General features: G+C 40.1%; 1 protein-coding gene across 1 annotated transcript; it reads right to left on the reverse strand.

The window, feature by feature from the left end:
- Positions 1-7905: 7905 nt before the first annotated feature.
- LOC115720317 (GDSL esterase/lipase At1g33811-like) lies at positions 7906-17993 on the reverse strand. Its single transcript, XM_061110080.1, has 3 exons — positions 17865-17993; positions 17513-17768; positions 7906-8288 (listed from the first exon to the last, which is right to left on the reverse strand). Exons 1-3 carry the CDS (start codon positions 17991-17993, stop codon positions 8233-8235), a joined length of 441 nt encoding a protein of 146 aa, XP_060966063.1. The 3' UTR covers positions 7906-8232.
- Positions 17994-20697: the final 2704 nt, after the last annotated feature.

Here is a 20697-nt window from a genome sequence, read left to right on the forward strand (position 1 = left end):
ATGAGGCGGTTAGAAGCGCCAAGAGGAAAGAGTTCGTTCACCTGACCCAGCGGGAGAACATGAGTGTCACTGAGTATACTACTCAGTTTGACCGGTTGGCGAGGTTAGCCTCGGGAATTGTGCCGACCGACTTCGGCGGGGAAGGAGAAGTATCTGGACGGGTTGAATCCCAAGATCAGGCATGACCTGATGATTACCACTGACGACAGCACCACCTATGCTCAGATGGTGGAGAAGGCACTGCGAGCTGAGGGCGCAGTGGGGTGTATGTCAGATTCAGCCAGTACTCCGGTTGGTGGCGGAGCTCCTACCCCACCTGCATCAGGATTTAGCAGGGGGAGTAGTGGTTCGGCCATTGATCAGAGGAAGAGGGCACCTACTGCTTCCGGCGGCTCGAGTCAGAACAAGAGGTTCGGGGGAACCGCAACGGAGGGAGTCGTCCTGGTGGTAATGAGATTCGCTTCTCCTATCCCGAGTGCCCTAGCTGCAAGAGGCACCATCGGGGAGAGTGCAAGGGGCAGGGATGCTTTCATTGTGGCATGCCCGGGCACTTCAAGAGGGAATGTCCCCAGCTCCGGTCAGAGGCACCGAGGGCTCCAGCGATACCCACTCCAGCCCGGGGTATTCGCCATCACGCGGCGATGCGGATGCCGGCCCATCGGTTGTTACAGGTCGATTCTTATTAACGACTCGTTTTATTCGATCTTGTTTGATTCGGGGCTACACGTTCTTATGTGGCGGCCGAGTACGTAGTAAGTTGGGTAGACCCTTTGATAGATATGAGTCGGGGTTTGGAACCCCGTTACACAGCGGAGAATTGGTTATCTCCAATAGGTGGATTAGGTCTATGCCGATCAGGATAGATGGTAGAGAGTTAAGCGCTGACCTGATAGAGATGAGCTTAGTCGAATTTGATATTATTTTAGGAATGGATTTCCTATCTAAATATTCGGCGAGCATTGATTGTAAGAGGAAGATGGTGGTCTTCCAACCGGAAAGTGAAGAACCGTTCGTATTTGTGGGTTCGGTTCAGGGATCTCGGATCCCGGTGATCTCGGCTATGTCAGCGAGAGAATTATTGCACGGTGGGTGCTTAGGGTTTCTGGCCGTGGTGGTGGACACCACTCGGCCAGACACCATTCGGCCAGAGGACATCAGAGTGGTTCGGGAATTTTTGGACGTTTTTCCCGAAGAACTTCCAGGGTTACCACCTCATCGGGAGATTGACTTCGTGATTGACTTGGCACCAGGGGTGGATCCGGTTTCTAAAGCCCCGTATAGGATGGCTCCAGCTGAACTTAAGGAATTGAAGATTCAGCTCCAAGGGTTGCTTGACCTAGGGTTCATTCGGCCCAGTGTGTCACCTTGGGGAGCCCCGGTTTTGTTCGTGAAGAAGAAGGATGGATCTATGAGGATGTGCATCGACTACAGAGAGTTGAACAAGCTGACGGTGAAGAACAAATATCCATTACCTAGGATCGATGACTTGTTCGATCAGCTTCAGGGGAAGACGGTCTACTCTAAGATTGATCTCCGTTCGGGTTATCATCAGTTGAGGATCCGAGAGGAGGACATTCCAAAGACGGCTTTCCGCACTAGGTATGGACGCTACGAGTTCCTGGTTATGTCATTTGGACTAACCAATGCTCCTGCAGCATTCATGGACCTGATGAATAGGGTATTCAAGGATTTCCTCGATATCTGTGTGATTGTGTTTATCGACGACATCCTCGTGTACTCTCAGTCAGAAGAGGAGCATGAGTTACACCTCCAGATGGTACTGCAACGACTTCGAGAACATAGACTCTACGCCAAGTTCAAGAAATGTGAGTTCTGGTTGTCTCAGGTGTCCTTCCTAGGGCACATTGTGAGTAAAGATGGGATCAAGGTGGATCCCGGGAAGATTGAATCCGTCAGGGATTGGCCGAGACCGAAGACAGTGACAGAGATCAGAAGCTTCTTGGGGTTAGCTGGGTACTACCGTAGGTTCGTGGAGGGGTTCTCTAAAATTTCAATGCCCCTCACCGAGCTTACAAAGAAGAATCAGCGATTTATCTGGTCAGATAAATGCGAAGCTAGTTTTCAGGAGCTGAAACAGAGGTTGATTACTGCTCCGGTACTAGCTTTGCCTTCGGACGAGGAGAAGTTCGTGGTCTATTGTGACGCATCCAAACAGGGTTTGGGTTGCGTATTGATGCAAGCCGATCGGGTTATCGCTTACGCCTCCCGTCAGTTAAAGGATTATGAACAGCGATACCCGACTCATGATTTAGAATTGGCCGCAGTGGTTTTTGCACTGAAGATTTGGCGGCATTACTTGTATGGAGAGAAGTGCGAGATCTACACCGACCATAAAAGTCTCAAGTATTTCTTTACTCAGAAAGATTTGAACATGAGACAAAGGCGTTGGTTGGAATTAGTGAAGGACTATGATTGTGAGATTCTTTACCATCCCGGGAAAGCCAACGTAGTGGCCGATGCCCTGAGCAGAAAGGGTCCCGGGCAAGTGGCTAGCATGGTTCAGATCTCACCTCAGCTAGCAGAGGATATGGTTAGATCCAGCATTGAGTTTGTGGTAGGTCAGCTACACAACTTAACGCTGCAATCTGATCTGTTAGAAAGAATAAAAGTTGCTCAGATGACAGATCCGGAGTTAGTGAAGATCCGAGATGAGGTATTGGCTGGTCAAGCCAAGGACTTTTCAGTGTCAGACAGTGGGATGCTTTTGTATAAAGCCAGGGTTTGTGTCCCGAACAGTGTGGACTTGAGAAACGAGATCTTTGAGGAGGCTCATTCTACTCCATATTCTCTGCATCCCGGCAACACCAAGATGTACCAAGATTTGAAACCGTACTTCTGGTGGAGCGGTATGAAGAAGAATTTGGTAGAATTCGTTTCGAGATGCCTCACGTGTCAGCAGATCAAGGCTGAACATCAGAGACCAGCAGGGTTGTTGCAGCCTCTAACCCTACCAGAATGGAAATGGGAGGATATTACGATGGATTTTGTGGTCGGGTTACCTAGGACCACGGGTATGTATGACTCCATCTGGGTAGTGGTGGATCGATTTACGAAATCTGCTCATTTTCTGCCGGTTAGAACAACGTTTACAGTGGATCAGTTGGCAGAGTTATATGTCAGGGAGATAGTGAGACTTCACGGGGTACCGAAGTCTATAGTTTCGGACAGGGATCCGAAATTCACCTCCAAATTTTGGCAAAGTTTGCAACGGGCAATGGGTACAAAGCTAAAATTCAGTACAGCATTCCATCCTCAGACAGATGGTCAGTCCGAAAGGACAATTCAGATATTGGAGGACATGCTGAGAGCCTGTGTTATGGACTTTGAGGGTTCATGGAATAAATACCTACCGTTAGTAGAGTTCTCATATAACAACAGTTATCAGAGTACGATAGGGATGGCACCCTATGAACTGTTGTACGGTAGGAAATGTAGATCCCCATCCAATCGGGATGAGACAGGGGAGAGGAAATACCTAGGTCCAGTCGGTTCGGCGGACCAATGAGGCAATAGAGAAGATTAAAGCTAGAATGCTTGCCTCCCGGAGAAGCGGACGGAAGAGTTACGCAGATCCGAAACGTCGAGATGTTGAGTTCCGAGTAGGGGACCATGTGTTTTTGCGAGTATCTCCGATGAAGGGGATTAAACGTTTCGGGAAAAGAGGCAAGTTATGCCCTAGATTTACAGGACCTTTCGAGATTCTCGAGAAGATAGGTCAAGTGGCATATCGGTTAGCATTGCCTCCAGCTTTATCAGCAGTGCACAACGTATTTCATGTCTCAATGTTGAGAAAATACGTTTCAGACCCCTCTCATATACTCAGTTATGAGGGCCTTCAGCTTCAGTCAGATATGTCTTACGAGGAACAGCCAGTGCAGATCCTGGATAGAAAGGATAAAGTCCTTCGGAATAAGACCATAGCGTTGGTCAAGGTTCTCTGGAGAAACAGTAAGGTGGAGGAAGCCACCTGGGAGCTAGAATCAGATATGCGAGCTCAATATCCAGAGTTATTCAGGTTAGATTTCGGGGACGAAATCCTTTTAAGGGGGGGATAGTTGTAAAGCCCGCTTAGTTAATTTGGAAATTAGCAGTTATTTATGTTTAATCAGGAAATTATTTATAGCTATTTAAATAATTTATTATTGATTTATGGAATTCAGATATGCATGAGTATGTTATCAGCAGTTTTTATGTTTCGCATTTCTGGTGTCCGGTATTTTGGAACGCGGCGTTTGGCTCAGTAGAAATCACAACTTAGTATGTTAGTATTTTGGGGACGGGTTTTAGACATTGGGAATGTCGGGAATGGCCGGGAATTTAGAATGTCCCAAAAATACCCCTTTAGTATGATTTTCATGATTTTATGGTGGAGGGGCAAAATGGTCTTTTTGCCCCATTAATATTTTGTCTTATGTGATTTTTGTAAATGGAAATTAAATATTATTTGGTTATTTTGAGTTGGCTGAAATAAGTTTAGTTATATGACAATTTTCTTTTAATTTCCCTCATTTCTCAACACTTAGAAAAAAATAGAAAATTTTCAAAGAAAACTCTCTCTCTTTTCCTCTTCACTTTCGGCTGGGAACTTTGGGGTGCAAAGCTGGGTTTTTTCTTCAATTCTCAAAGCTAAATTCATTCTAATTGTGAACTCTAGGTTGTGGTATGTAAATTCTAACTCTTTCTCTTTAAATTGCTTGAGAAAAATGATGAAAAGTGATGTTGCATGCATGTTGTTTTAGATGTTGTTGCTGCTGTAATTTTGTGGTTGATTTGTGTAGTTCAAGCATGTTATTTTGATAGGATTTAAGCTATGTTGAAAGCATGATAGTTAGATTGAGCTAAGCTTTGTTGTTTTTATGAAAAAAGTATGAATTTTGGATGGAAAGTGTTGTGTTTATGTTCTGTGTTGTTGCTGTTGTTCTTGTTAGTTTGCAGAGGTTAGATTATGCTTAGTTATGTTGAATTATGTTGGTTTGCATGCTTGTTTAGGTGGTTTGCTCAAGCTTGAGTTTGGAACTCAAAGCTTGAGCTCCAATGGCAAAATTTGGATGTGTGGTTTCTGGGTAGGTTTGTTGCCTTGGATTTGTTCTCTAGGGTATATAGAACAGGTCTGGAAAGTTTGGGATCAATTGGGGTTAAATTGGTCGAGTTATGGAATTTTATGGTTGCTGCCTGCGAGGAACCGGAATTCCGGTTGTGCATCCGGAATTCCGGATGGGGGTTCAGATTTTCCCAGAACCGGAATTCCGGTTGGGCAACCGGTCTTCCGGATGGGGGATTTTTCAGAACCCTAGTTTTCCTCGTTTTTGGGTTTTTAGGGGTATTGCCATGCTTTTTATCGATAGGGAAACTTTTAGTTTCGAGTTTTAGTCCCCGGGAAGTGATTTAGCGTGTCACTTATAGCGTTGTGATTTTTATGGTTTAGGAGCCAGTAATCCGCCGTTCAGCTTCAGTTCCAGTCAGGTTGACGGCACCTGAAATCGGAATCCAGGTAAGATTAGTATAACAGTATGCATATGTAGTTTACATGTTTAGCGTGCATGTAGGAAGCCTGTTAGATTACATTAGATATGTATTTAGGCTTCGAACCACCCAACCCTGTCACGTCGGTACAGGCTGGAGTATGACCAGCAGCCGGAGTATGACCGGTTCGACCGATCAGGCTGACACTGGTTGGTGGTTCAGTGCTATTGACCTATCCCGTCGGTACAGGCTGGAGTATGACCAGCAGCCGGAGTATGACCGGTTCGACCGATCAGGAGGATACTTGTCAATAGTACCGTCCCCTGAACGTTCAAAACTCAGTACCATGTTGGACATGGCAGTAGTGCTCAGTACCATGTTGGACATGGCAGTAGCGGGACTCAGTATCGTGTTGGACACGGCAGTCAGTTTTATGTATGATATTATTATGCTTTTCTTACTGAGTCTGTCGACTCACAGTTTAGTTTCATGTGTAGGTAAAGGCAAGGCAGTTGCTGATGGACCGTGAGCGAGCTTATGAGATTGTACATGTCGGGGCGGTTAGGCCTGGAGCGTACGATCCTCGGGACAGCACGGCTGAGATTTTGTAACTGTCGTTAGACGACTTTATTTTGATGTAAAAGTTGAACAGTAAAAACGTTTGTAAATATTTTTATAAATCGGGATCCCGAGACTTTTTATAATATGGTTTATAAGTTTAATTAAAAAGCAAAATTTTAATTAATCACGTTTTTCCATAAACCTCGTTGATTAGCAACGAGCTGCACAGTACGTTTAAAAATCACGTAATACGCCTAAGTTAGTTAGGGTGTTACAAGAAGCCATAGATTCCATATTTATGTTAGCGCTCCGACTCAATTGCACTACCGTGTTCCCAAAATGTACGTATCACCCTGACCCAAAAGTAGGCTTAACTAACAAATTAAAGAACACGAATAACACTCTTGAGATTGAACCTAATCATATCAGGATTAAGATCATTTGATCGAGGATCAACAGGTATACTCCATACATCCGATACTAATCAAAGCTCAATATCGGTCCCTTCCGATGTATACTCCATACATCCGATACTGGTAAACTTTGCCAATGTCCTGGAAAGGACATAACACTTTTCCAAGGTGTAAGAATACCTATCGCTGATTATACCATGTCAGTCTAAATCCAGTGTTTTGACAAATCAGGGAATAAACTTTCGAACATATAATTAAGATTATATTCTACTGTACTGACAACACTATAATCATTAACAAATTCATATGTTCTGGACTTAAATAAAATTCATACATTATATATATAATCATGAAATAAATCATGTGAACCATGCAACATACAATGTTATTTCTGATCTTTATTAATAAGTAAATTTGATTATATTGAAATGAGTTTTATTTAGGGCAGAAAACCCAACAGCGAGCTAGAACTTTTCCCATGTCTTTCCGAGGTTGATAATGTAAACCTCATCGTTTCTGCGCTTGAAGACATAACGCTCCATTTGACAATCACAGTTCTTGGTTACAAGGTGAACTGCAGCAGTCAACATCATTTGAATGTCAGCTTCTATTTGAGAGAGCTGACTCGACGGAGCTGTGGATCTCATTGAAAGATGTCTCGAGCTGATTAGTGAAGGTACCGTGAGCGCACCTTCCTATAGCGAGATGAATGCCTTGATTAGTTGTTTGGATTTACTCGACTGTTATACTTAGTTTGTATAATGTGTATTATACGCTAAGTTTCTTAACAGTCATCATGTCTCGTCTATGTCTCTTCATGCGTAACGAGGTTGATGCCTCGCCTTGCACTACTAGTGTCGTATGGTTTCTCGTTAATGCACGAGGCAATAGTTTGTATATTTTTATCTCGCGTAAGACCTTACAGTCAGCAAGTTGTAAACATACTCTGTTAGTTCCGCATTAATTGAGTTATTCCATTTTCAAATATAAATATCATTACATTTGTTGGTTCGTATTCTCACAGTTTGACATGTGTCCTCCTCTAATGTGCTAGCCGAATTTTAGGTATAACCGGTTGCATTTTAGACTTTTAGTAACAATATGAGCTCTACAAGGTTAAATGCATATTGACTTTGAGCAAATTGTTTACAAAATAAAGTTCATACTAATAAGGTCACTACAATAAATAAGGGTTTCAAGTGTGACACTATCAGGAATAATAAAATTTCATTTCTTATAGTGATGGTATCAGGTAGGGCTGAACATTTAGACCCGCGAACCCGAGAAACTCGACCACCCGCCTCGACCCGCTGCCAAAAAAACTAAAAACTTGAAAACCCGTGTGGTCAGGTCGGGTTCAACCCGAAAATACCCCACACTGGTTTCAGATTCGGGTATTAAAAATTGGCTTTTTGTTGGTCGGGTTCTAACCCGTAACCCGAAAAAACATTAAAATAAATTAATTTTATTATTATATTAAAAATTTAAAAATATTAATTTATATTTTATCACATTTTTCACTTTTCACTATTCATTAACTGTCACTATACACTATTCGAACCAACCAGACCAAGAGTCCAAGACAAGACACAAGACCCAAAAAAACCTTAGAACTTCTTCTTCTCCAGAGGCAGCAACTGCTTCTCATCTCCAGCGGGGTCGCATCCCAGTGGCCAGATCAATCTGGCAAGCCTCGTCCCTAATATTCAAAGTCAAAAAAGCCTTCTCTGCCCGTGACTACCGAGTTTCGAGGTGGCGACTAGCAAGGTATGTTTCAGTATTGTCGTTGGTCGCTGGCGTTGCTTTGTTTGTTCTTGTAGTCGTATAGTACTGTTTAATAATTAATGTGCGAAATCTTAATTAACAATAAATTATGAAAAATTTTAAAATTTGTAATCGTTCAAAATTTGTAATCTATAATATAACATAATTAATCGATATTTTTACATTATATATGCTAATTTTCTTTTGAACGAGATATAGAATGGGCATATTTTAATAAATTTTATATATATATAGGGAAAATAGCGGCAAAACCCCCAATACTTTGGGTTTGGTTTCGGTAAACCCCTACAACCCAAATTTCTGTGGGTAAACCCCCAGAACCACTATTCTGTTATCAAAAACACACTTCCGTTCCCCTGACCCCGTTATGTGCCTACGTGGCTCAATCCAAATAAGCAGCAGCTCGACACGTCATAAATTATTGTGATGTGGAAATAAAAATAATAGGATTAATGTTTTTTTTTTTTGGTTTAACTAATGGCTAATTACCCAAAATTAAAAGAAAAAACATTAAAAGAAAAAAAAAACAGATATTTAAATTTAAATCCTCCAAACCCAGATCTATATTTTCTTAGTCACGAAGATCTGGGTTTGCAAAGGAGGGAAAATCCTCAGACCCCATTGTCGAAGAGAAGAGAAGAGAAGAGAAGAGAAAGAAAAGTGAAAGTATTGGGTACCTGTCCTCCATTGTCGAAGCTGAAGACCACAAACCAGAAAAAAAATGTCTATGGGGCCTCAGTACTGCGAATGTCGTCCCCCTCGAGTTGCACAAATGATAACATCCTGGACAAGTAGGAATCCTGGACGAAGGTTCATCAGATGCCCATGCCATGATGTAAGATTTTTTGCCCTAATTTTTATTTTCTTATGTCTCATTCTTTCCTTCTGTTCACGAGTGCTCCTGGTTGTGGCAGGAAGTAGAAGGGTGTGGCTTTTGGATGTGGTACGACCCACCCATTTGTCAACGATCAAAGGATGTGATTCCTGGGCTGCTAAGGAGAATTCGAATTCTGGAGGGAGAAGTGTCTATGCTATCATCTGAAGGTGTTGACAATGTTGTGACTAACCAAGAGCATTCTGAAACTGTTGAGAAGTCAATAACCTGCAAAGACAGAATTGAAGTTGTGGAGAGTTTTGATGACAACACTCCCACCATTGATGAATCCATAAATGGAAGTCATACCTGTAAATGTCAAAGGAGTGGATGTATTAGTTACCTTGTAATATGTATTGCAATATGTATTTTGTTGTTTGTACTTAAAGCATGAGCAAGTAATTGTAACAATTGTAACTTTTGTTGATCAATGAAAGATGTTCTACTTTAAATTAGTTCAAAGCAAAATTTGCTTTGAGTCTTGTATTACTACAAATTGTCCACTAATAGCATCCACAAAAAACAGAAATTAAAAGGCCTAAACACTAAAGAGTTTGTGTCAAAATGTAAGCATTATGTGCACTAATTCAGACACAGCACATAATGTGCAACAATAGCAGTTCAAAAAACTAAACTCTAAAGACCTAAACACTAAAGTGTTTGTGTCAAAAGTAAGCATCATGTGCACTAATTCAAAATACAACAGTTTGTGCACAAGATGCTACAACAGGACACTGCTCCATCCTATGTATTAGACCCTCCAGCCTCGGTGACCTGTGTCCACCACCTTCTCGGCAAATTTCGCTCTAGCCTTCCTTGCTTTTTCCATTTCTCTTCTTTTCCTTCTCTTCAATGTTTCCTTGTTTGGATTTTGTATTGGTGGCCTGCCCCCCTTATTCTTTTGGCCCTAAACAAAAACAATCACTGTTATTTTATTGACATAAGGATCCAAATGACATATGTATACTAAGAATGCAGCAAAAAATTGTTACCTGAGTTGGAGGAGTAGGAGCAGGTGCTGCATCATTCTTGCAAGTCCTCTTACTGTGTCCAGGTTTCTTGCATTTGCTACAATGCATAATTGCACCAGTTCTCCTTGTCTTTGTGCAATTTGGAGGGGGTGGCTCATCAGCATCTCTTCTTCGCTTTTTCTTTGGTCTTCCTGGAAAAATGTTTGCACCTGGGGGAAGATTGGATTTCGACCTATTTTGGGCCACTTATCAGGGCTTGGCACAGGATAAACTGTGTGTTCATAAGTCTTCTTGAAGGCCTCCATCTTGTACCAAGGGTGAATATAAGCATGGGATTGATGGTTGCAAAACCAGATTGCAGCTAAGGCATGTCCACATGGAATGCCTGTCAACTGGAATCCCCTACATGTGCATGTTTTCCCCTGTAGATCGACAGTGAAACCACATCCTGGATTCATTTGAATTTGGAACACAGTTGCATTTGCCCTTGTTACGACACATCGTTTAGCAACCTCTGTTAGCTTAGTGGTGATTTTGACAATGTTGTTGTGTATAGGGCCTTTCCATTTTGATATACTCTCCCTTTCTTTGTAAAAACGACACATAAGCCAATAACTGAAAAGTAACAAATCAATGTTGAAAATAAGTGCAACATGGGGGTTTTGAATTAAATCAGCCAACAAATATAGTGAAACTCATATCAATAAGACTAGAATTGAAACAAATACAGTGAAACTCATGTAAACTTCCTAGCAGACATATCCAAGCCAAATTTAATTAGGATTAAAATAAGAAATTACCTAATGGACTCCAATAGAGAAATAATTGGTTTGTCCCTTGCATCAAGAATTGCATTGTTGAAGCTTTCACAGATATTGTTTAGCAGCATATCACATTTCACCCCCTCTTTGAAATGTGATTTGGTCCATTCTGATGGTTGCTTTGCTGCCAGCCAATTGTATGCATTCACATTCACCTTCTTAATCTCTTCCATTCTCCTATCAAAATCTGCTTCAATGGTGGATCTTGCTGCATTCCACAGCAGTTGCTTCAGCAATAGTCCAGGGAACTCATTCTTGAAATTCCCATGCATATGTCTGACACAGAACATGCTATCTGAGCTATTGAAAATGTTTAGAACTGCATTTTGAAGCCCTTTCTGTCTGTCACTCATAAAAGTGAATGAGTTTGGCTCAATGGGACTCAAGTCATCTCTTAACAATTCTAAGAACCATGTCCAGCTGCTGGTTGTCTCTTTCTCAGTGACTGCATAGGCTATTGGAAATATAGAATTTGCTGCATCAATTCCAACAGCAGCCAGCAATATTCCTTTACAAAACCCCTTCAAAAAGCACCCATCAAGTCCTATGAATGGCCTACAACCATTTTGAAACCCTTCCTTGCAAGCATTTAGACAGACATAGCACCTTTGGAATATTCTTTTATCACCTTGCATCTCACACTTAATTTTGGCAGTGCTACCTGGATTGGTCTGCAGTAGTTGGTTGAAGTAATCCTCCAAGATTGCATACTGCTCAGTCACTGTGCCTTCTAACTCTGCCTTTGCTATGTGTTTTGCCCTATAAAACTTGGTGGTAGTAACCTTAGAGTACTTTGTATCTTTGACTATCTCCAAGAAGGACTTGTACTCAATATTTGGATGTAATCTGAATGTGTCTCTGAATTGTTCTGCTAGCCATTGTGCAGTAATATGTCTATTGTCCAAAACAATGCCACAGTTCTCATGATTGGGTTTACATTTGTTTACCCTGAATGTTTTCCCATCTTGCTTCAGATATGCATACAACATCTAAGGACATCCTTCAGCACTACATTTCACCCTAAACTTCTTGGAGTCATTAGCCTTCAGAATGTACTCCTTGTTTTGATGGATGAAATATGCTCTGATTGTCTTCCTCAGCACTTCTATGGATGCAAACTCCATGTATGGTTTCCACTCCAAGTTCTCCAGATTTGTGTCTGGATTATATGGCAACTTGTATGGTCCTGCACTTTCATTTTCTTCATCACTATGAACACTGCCCATTTCAGTTTCTTCACCAATGTCACCTTCATCTTCACAGAGGGCATCAGGAACCAATTCAGTGTGCCTCCCCCACCAATCACAACTATCAGGTTGAGTGTAGCCATGCCTCTCAACTTCTAGCTCACCACAATATTCCTCCTCATGCAAGAAAAAATCAGCTTCTGCTTGGGTTTGTGGTTCAGAGTGAGTTTCTGGTTGGGTTTGTGGTTCAGAGTGAGTTTCTAGTTGGGTTAGAGGGTCAGGTTGGGTAGGCTGTGAGGGAAACTCATATTCAGGTTGGGTTAAAATGTCTAGTTCAGGTTGTTGTTGTGTTTCTGGTTGGGTTTCAGTGTGGGGGGATTGGTAGTTCCTCCTCTGCCTAAGTCTTCTACCTCTTGCAGATTCTTCTACTTCAGGGTGGGGTTCAAAATCTAGTTGGGTTTCAATTTCTGGATGGGGTTCAGTTTCTAGATGGGGTTCAGTTTGTGGATGGGGTTCAGTTTCTGGATGGGGTTCAGTTTGTGGATGGGGTTCAGTTTGTGGTTCTGGTTGGGGTGTTGGGAGTATGGTTTCAGGTTCTATGTTGGGTTCTGGTTGAGTGTGGGGTTGTGGTTGTGATTGGGCACTGAATCTCAACCTCCTCCTCTGCCTAAGTCTTCTAGCTCGTGGAGATTCTTCAACCTCTTTATAACCAGTGATCTCCACCTCTGGAGACCTTGTTGAACCATCATTACCCTGCACACAAAAAGAAAATAAATAATTAGACACATGCTAACAAAACAGAGCCAAACCATCAAATATATAGAGCCAACAAAATGCCAAATGTATACACTAACCTGGGCTGCTGGTGCCACATCTGGCCGAGGGGGCTTTGTGGGGGGATTTTCTGCAATGACATTGGATATGTTGGTAGGCCTCCATCATCATCCAAATGCCCAAATGTCTCCTCAGCCCAGTCCATAATTTCAGATATATTCTGATCATCAGGTGGATCTCCACGATCATCAACTTCCCCATCTCCTTGATCACCTTCATCATCTTCATTATCTCCATCATCATCGCCACCATCATCCTCATCTCCATCATCATCACCACTATCATCCTCATCTCCGTCATCATCAGCAGAATCATCATCATCATCATCACCATCATCAGCAGCAGCATCATCATCTTCCTCAGATTCTGATGATGAGGAGGATGAAATATCAATTGTCTCAGGTACAGTATTACCTGGTTGAGGGCTGCACTCTCGAGAATCTACCTCTTCATCAATCCATTGTGTTGCTAAATCACCCCATCGCACAAACTTGTTGTAGAATGCATCATTAGGATCATGATGGCCTCTCGGATTTACAACTACATCTGGTACTAACTGACTGTCAGATGGCAACTCCTCCAGAATGCATTTGTCCAATTTTGCAGCCTCAGGTTGGGAGACATGCCTTACTGCCTCCTCATCCAGTCTCCATTCAACTGCAAAAACTGGATCTGGCAATACCAAATATATGTTGGCCTCCCTGTAATTTCTACCCCTCAAATCATCCAACATCAACATAATTTCACTTTCACCAACAACCCTAAACCCCATATTCAAGCTCTTCCCTTTTGGCCTAAACAGAAAACCAAAAGGGAATATGTATCCCAATACCTGAGCCATTTCTTCAAGTTGGAGCCTGCTGAATCCATTGAAATTACAGAAATCAAAATAGGCAATTCTGCCATTCTCATACTGTCGATTGCCATCTCGGGTGAACCAATACCCACCATGGAAAAATTTCACAGTGAAATTTTCCAAATTCAAACCTGCAAAGTTAATATGTAATTATTTGTACACAGTTAAGCTTATAGGTAAAACTAATCAAACTTTCCAATCAGTTTCACATAACCCCCAGTATCAATTAACCCCCAACAACCAATAACCCCCCAAAGGCAATTAACCCCCAAAAGCTATTAACCCCCAAAAGCAATTCATCCCCCAATGCCAACAAACAGACAAGGAATAATATAAAGGGAAATAGACAAAAGACATGTGCAAATGTTCCCATTGAAGAAAACAACAACCAAAGATTCCCAACAACCTTCGACTACTCTGTTTTCTGCAATAATTTCAAACCTTCAACTTTAATATCATATCCAACCACTGTACAAGACCACAAGCCCCACCACAAGCAATTAAAGCTACTACCCACTGAAATTTTTTTTTTATAAAAACCCCCCATTAACTAATTCTACTCGCATTCACCCAAACAACACCAACATTTTTTGAAAACACAAAAAACCCTAGAAAATATGCATCAGGGAGTTACTGTAGTCGGGCGGAGGATCTTCTTCACCTCGACGACGAAATGCCATTGCAAAACACTTCAATCTTCTGGATTTCCTTCGATTTCAGACGACGATGATAAATGTCAACCTCGCCTGCCTGGGTTTCGAGTGTCCCTCCTCCGTGCTTTCTCCACAACGATTTTATGGGCTGGGTGTTGTTCGATTTCTGGGTTTGGTTCTCACGACAATGGTGGTAATTTCTGGGTTCACTGTTCTTGGGGTTCCTTCGATTACTCTGGAGTGTTTGAGTTTTTGGTTTTCATTTACATTATAACTTAGTTTTAATTTTTGTACCGTTACTACTTGAATTTAATGTGTGTCTTTTAGATAATTAATGGTGTCTTTTGGTTTATTAATTGTGTCTTTTGAATTTAATCTGTTTTTTTTTCTTTTAATGTTTTGTCTTTTAATTTTGGGTAATTAGCCATTAGTTAAACAAAAAAAAAAACATTAATCCTATTATTTTTATTTCCACGTCACAATAATTTATGACGTGTCGAGCTGCTGCTTACTTGGATTGAGCCACGTAGGCACATAACGGGATCAGGGGAACGGAAGTGTGTTTTTGATAACAGAATAGTGGTTCTGGGAGTTTACCCGCAGAAATTTGGGTTGTGGGGATTTAGCGAAACCAAACCCAAAGTATTGGGGGTTTTGCCGCTATTTTCCCATATATATATTATATGCATATTTATTGTTTATTATATTATTATATAATTATTATAACTACATGGGGTCCTTTTAGAATTGTTGTGGGGGCTATCTTTATATAATGTGTATGTTAAATATAAAAAAAGCTTACAAAATGTAAAAGTAAAAGAAATAGTATTTTTAAAAATTAAATTTCATTTAAGCCCATAAATAAAATATTCGGGCTCAGTCCAATAACACCCGAACCCGACTACACCCAACCCGCAATACCTGACCTGAAACCCTCCATACTCGAACACCTGAAAATCAGATTTAGTTTTGCATTTCTAAGACTTGAAATCTGAAAACCCGAAGCTCACCGTCCAAAAATCCGACGCGTGTGCAGTCCTAGTATCAGGCACGACTTATCGAAGTCCTTTCGGATAAAATTTATTTTATTTTAAAAATATACTTTATTTGGCGTGAAATTTTCTTTCCTAATTTTTTTTACCGTATATAGAGCTTAGAGTTAGAGTTAGAAGTCTCAAAAGAGAGAAAAAGAGTAAGCTTAGAGTTAGAAGGCTCAGCATCTTGTTTTCCCTTTGCTTTTTGCTGATTTGCTCTTTGCATTTCATAGTCTTTCTTTGTTGATTTTTTGCTGCCTACTGTGATTGGATGTGTTCCTATGATTTTGCAGAACACATCCATTGCCAGCCTCGCCGGTGCAGCCGTTGCCTCCGCCAACAAAGCTAATTCTATTTGGTCTTACGTTTTACCTCTACTAGGCATTCTCTCAAGCCTTGTCATCTCCTTGAGAATCAATGCTACACCACTCATCTCTCTCAACCTCGGTCTCAAGATGAAAACTCCCAAAAAGGTCAATAACTTATTCTAATTGTTATTGTTTCCGATTATAATGAAATTGACTGATTTAATTCAATTTTTATCCTATTTTGAATACCAATTTTGTGCTCTTGAGTTCTTCGAATTAACTCTAATGAAGGTACTTGGTTTTGTTTCGTTTGTCACATTTGTTGTTGGACTTTGATTAAGCTTTATTTTCGAATGATTGTGTATGATATTCCAAATTTGTTTTTGGGTTTTACTTTATTTTTATGATGTTGGTTTGAGACGTGATAATGTTGAAATTCTTAGTGATTTGTTCTCTCGCTTGAACTGTTTTAAGTGTGTGGTATGCTGAAAAGATATTTCTCATGACATTTCCATACTCCATATAAGTTGTTCGATTGAATATAGTCTAGGTGTTTCAGAGTTGTATCATTGGTTTAAGTCTAAGCTTACTTAGATATTCATCTGACTGTTTTTGGTTGACACTTTATAGTGCTATTACACTCGAGCATACTTAATATAGTGTAAACTCCGTTCTACTACTTAATCTAGTTTGAGCTCTGTATACTTCTTTTTTCTGTTCTTTGAAATTGAGCTGAAAAAAGACCATTTTCTTTATGAATCTTGCTTTAATTACTTTTAGTATGGTGTTTGGTCTTCTTTTGTTCAGTAGGGAGCGGCATAAGTGGTCCTCGCTGCCAAATTAATGAATTATTTCCCATTATATCTCTTGTTGCCAAAAATATTTAATCCATGATCCACCCATCCATATAGAGCACTGACTGGTCGCCTAAGGCTTTTATCATCATCATTTACCTCTCTTCCTATATTTATATATATTAATAGTTTTCTGTACGCACCTTTCTCTCTTTAAAATTATCATTCTTTTTGTCTCTCTTCAAGTTTCAGACAGCTATACTCAGAGGTGAGTTTGGGGTTTTTCTTTTGGGTCCAATTTTCTATTTTTTTTCCTAGTCTATTCTTTATGTGTGCTGTTTTTTTTTAGTATATGTAATCTGGTCCATCCACAAATAAGGATGATGTGGGTGAATGGAGATTTTGAACTTTGAAAGTCTTTGTGCATTCAAAACATACACGAGTATGTATAATTAGTTCTTTTGTTTATATAGGACTCAGAAGTGAAACAGTGAGAATTAAGTTAATTCCATACGCATGTAGTGTTGTCTACAGTTGTGTGAGATTTCATAAATAGGAATCGATTGGAGACTTCAGATTTCATATCTTGACTCGTAATCTGTAATAGCATTTGTTGTAAGTATATATTAATCTTATTTTATTAGAAGGGTTTTTTCGTTTGACAAATATTTCATATATATATATTATGTATATTAACCAGAATTAATGTGATTTTTTTTGTCTTTTCAACTATAACTATTACTTGATTGTTTTCCCAAATTAATTTAAGCTAAATTATTACAACTATCAAATTTTTCTAAGAATAACTCGCCAATTAATTAATAATAATTCAGAATTTTTGGGTGTGAAATAGTTACTTATCAATTTCTATATTGCTATGTCAATTCTTATGTATAGAGACAGTGACACGATTTAGTAGTGACAATATAATACATACCGTAGGATCTTGCTTTCCGGTATAGATCAACGGTGTTCTGATAAAAATCCATGTACACAAACTTGGCTCCTGGGAATTGACTGTAGAAACGGTTGACCAGTCTTATAATCTCCGTGTTGAAAATTTGTATAGCCTTATTGATATCGTCATTACATCGGCTGTTGTTACCATTGAATCTAGCTAACTCATATGCTATGCAACCAATCTGGCCCACTGATGTAACAATCATCTTTCGAGCCCCCAATCGATACAATTGCTATACGTAAGACACATTATTATAATAAAATTAATTAATAAAAAGAAAATGGTGAGTTATTAATTAATTAAAATTAAAATTAATACTAGTACTTACAGTGAGTTGACGTGTGTAGTCTTGAATAAGTGCTGAAGCATAAACTCTTGGTGTGTATTGTGAGCTTGTTGAGTAGTAATCAGTCATGAAATAATTTGTTGTACGTTTTAATTGTTTTCTTTGATACATGATTAATTTGTGGTCCTCAGACTAGAAGTGTACTAATCAATCTTTTTTATGAAAAGGCTATAGAATTGAAAGAAACTTAAAATATTTATAATTATATGATCACAATATGTATACTATTACATACATTACAATCCAATAAACTACTATTAGATACCTGTCAAAATTTCAAAACAGGAGAAAGAACTACGGAGAGAGTCTCAATCTTCCAATGATCTTAATTTTATTCACTGAAGTGTCTAGCTTTCTTCCAAAAGACCTGTGGGATGTGGCCATCAATATTGTTGCAACAGTTTTAAGTACAAATTATTTTCTACACACTATTTTCCCTTTTTGCTGTAATACATATAAATAAAGCTATTACACCAAAACTGTTACAGAGAGAACTGTGTGTTATTCTGTGTATTATTATTTATTTACACAACTGTGTTTCCTTGCCTACTAACTCATTGTCTCTTGATTTTCATTTTTCAGACACATCCAACACAAATATGTTTCATGTCATTTGTTGATCTGTACACTCATTACTCATTCCAAGTAATAAATTCTTTTTAGTTTATTTGTGTACTTTGATAGTATAAAAGAAGAGTTAAAGTTTGTGTATTTTGTTACTCACTATAAATTTTTAGTTTCTTGAGACTCTCTAGCTGTAGAAAATCACTCAGAACAAGATTCCTAGTACTAATACCTACCAATGTCTGTAAATTTTTAGACATAATTGACTTTAAGAATTTTCGAAATTCTACTGCATCACCAAATGAAAATAAAAAGTATATATGCTTCAACTGTTCCAACTTGCTCATTAAATTTGGTATTATTATGTCCCTCTTAGAGCATTTCTAAGAGTATCACTAAGCTCATTCACAGCAATGTAATCATTAGGAAGATTTGAGTACGAAAACTCATCATTTTCATGAAAAGAAACATAAACTTCAAGCATAGCTCTATAAGTATTCTGAGGAATTTTAAACTCTTTCAACTCAGTATTCATAGAATTCTTGATTTCAAACCATAACCCATCATTCAATGGGGAATTTCTCGATATGGGCAATGTTAAACCATGAAATTATCCCTTTGTATTTAATTGTATTACTTTCTTGCTTTTATTATATGGTGACATGTGTCCCTCAATGGGTCTCCTCTATTATAAATACAATTGTACTGTGTACTCCTTTCTTTGAGGAATAGTAATACAATTTTCCCATTCCTTCTGACATGGTATCAGAGCCAAAAGACTCCCCATAACATCAATAGACAATACAAGTTCTACCCCACAAATGGAAGATGAAAATACCCAAAACCCCCTTCAAAACCCTACCATCACTAATACACAAAACCCTAATGCTACAGCCGGCACCTCTCCTACTTCGGCTTCATCCTCTTCTCCTTCGTTACCCTCAAACTTTCCATCCTTCAATCAAACCATTTCAGTAAAATTAGATGATACCAATTACTTAGTGTGGAGAATGCAAATGCAGAACATCATCATTGCAAATGGACTTGAAGGCTACATCGACGGAACCATGGCATGTCCGGCACAATTTTTCGATCCCACCTCGAACTAAGTCGACCCAGCCTTCACAACATGGCACAGGTACAATCGCTTACTCATGAGCTGGCTGTACGCCTCTCTCTCCGAGTCCATGCTCAGCCAAATCGTGGCTTTCACTACTGCAACAGAGATTTGGGTCTCCCTTGAACGGACTTACTCAACCGCCTCATTTGCACGGAGCTCCGACTATCGCACGACCTTGCAAAATCTGAAGAAAGATTGTTTGAATGCTTCGGCATATCTTCAAAAATTAAAATCTCTGTGCAACACCCTTGCCTCTGTTGGGGAACCGATTTCTTCTCAAGAGCATTTAACTTATCTCTTGAATGGTCTCGGACTGGAGTACAACGCCTTTGTCACTCCAATCTTAGCTCGATCTGTCAAACCCACCATTGAAGAGGTCAATGCCCTTCTTCTCAGTTATGAAGCACGCCTGGAACGACAAAATGATGTTGCCTCTTTGAGCTCCCTTCAAGCCAACTTTGCAAATCTCTCATTTCCCAAACAGAGACCCAAATCGTCCTCTCAACAAACTGCCTCTCAACCTCGCTTCCCGTCCCATACACAGCCAAATCGCCCACCTTCTATACCCCCTTTTCATCAACCTCGCAGCCCCTATCATTCTTCTCCTCGATCCCCTATGCCATGGCTTCCATCTGGTCCGAATCGCCCTCCTTTTAGACCTCTGAAATGCCAGATTTGCTTTAAAACAGGGCATACCGCTCTCATGTGCTATCATCGCACCAACCTCAGTTTCCAGCCACCACCTCCACGCCCATTTAACGCATATTTCACTCGACAACAACCCCAGACCACCCCACCACCATTACAGCCTTCACCAACAACCAATCCATCCCTACTTCCCACTCCTCCAACCATGGGTACACTTACAGACCCAGCTTGGTACATGGACTCTGGTGCATCTCATCATTTCACACCTGATCTGAACCTCCTTGAGTCCGCAGCTCCATATCATGGTAATGATCACATTACTATGGGCAATGGTATGTTCTCTCCTATTTCTAGTGTGGGCACTGCATATCTACCATCTTCATCTTTTCCTATCATTAAATTGAATCGCATTTACCATTCTCCCTCTTTGTCTAAAAACTTACTCAGTGTTTCTCAACTTTGTTTGGATAATAATGCTTATGT

The sequence above is a fragment of the Cannabis sativa genome, chromosome 2, assembly GCF_029168945.1.
Source record: "Cannabis sativa cultivar Pink pepper isolate KNU-18-1 chromosome 2, ASM2916894v1, whole genome shotgun sequence".
Taxonomy (NCBI): domain Eukaryota; kingdom Viridiplantae; phylum Streptophyta; class Magnoliopsida; order Rosales; family Cannabaceae; genus Cannabis; species Cannabis sativa.

Excerpts from the sequence above, each read along its gene's own strand:
- LOC115720317 (XM_061110080.1), bottom strand. The coding sequence starts at position 17,993 with ATGTATCAAAGAAAACAATTAAAACGTACAACAAATTATTTCATGACT. Across the intron at positions 17,769-17,864 it reads ACTACACACGTCAACTCACT|CAATTGTATCGATTGGGGGC; the intron begins GTAAGTACTAGT and ends TCTTACGTATAG. Across the intron at positions 8,289-17,512 it reads CCGGAAAGCAAGATCCTACG|TACTATACGACTACAAGAAC; the intron begins GTATGTATTATA and ends ATTATTAAACAG.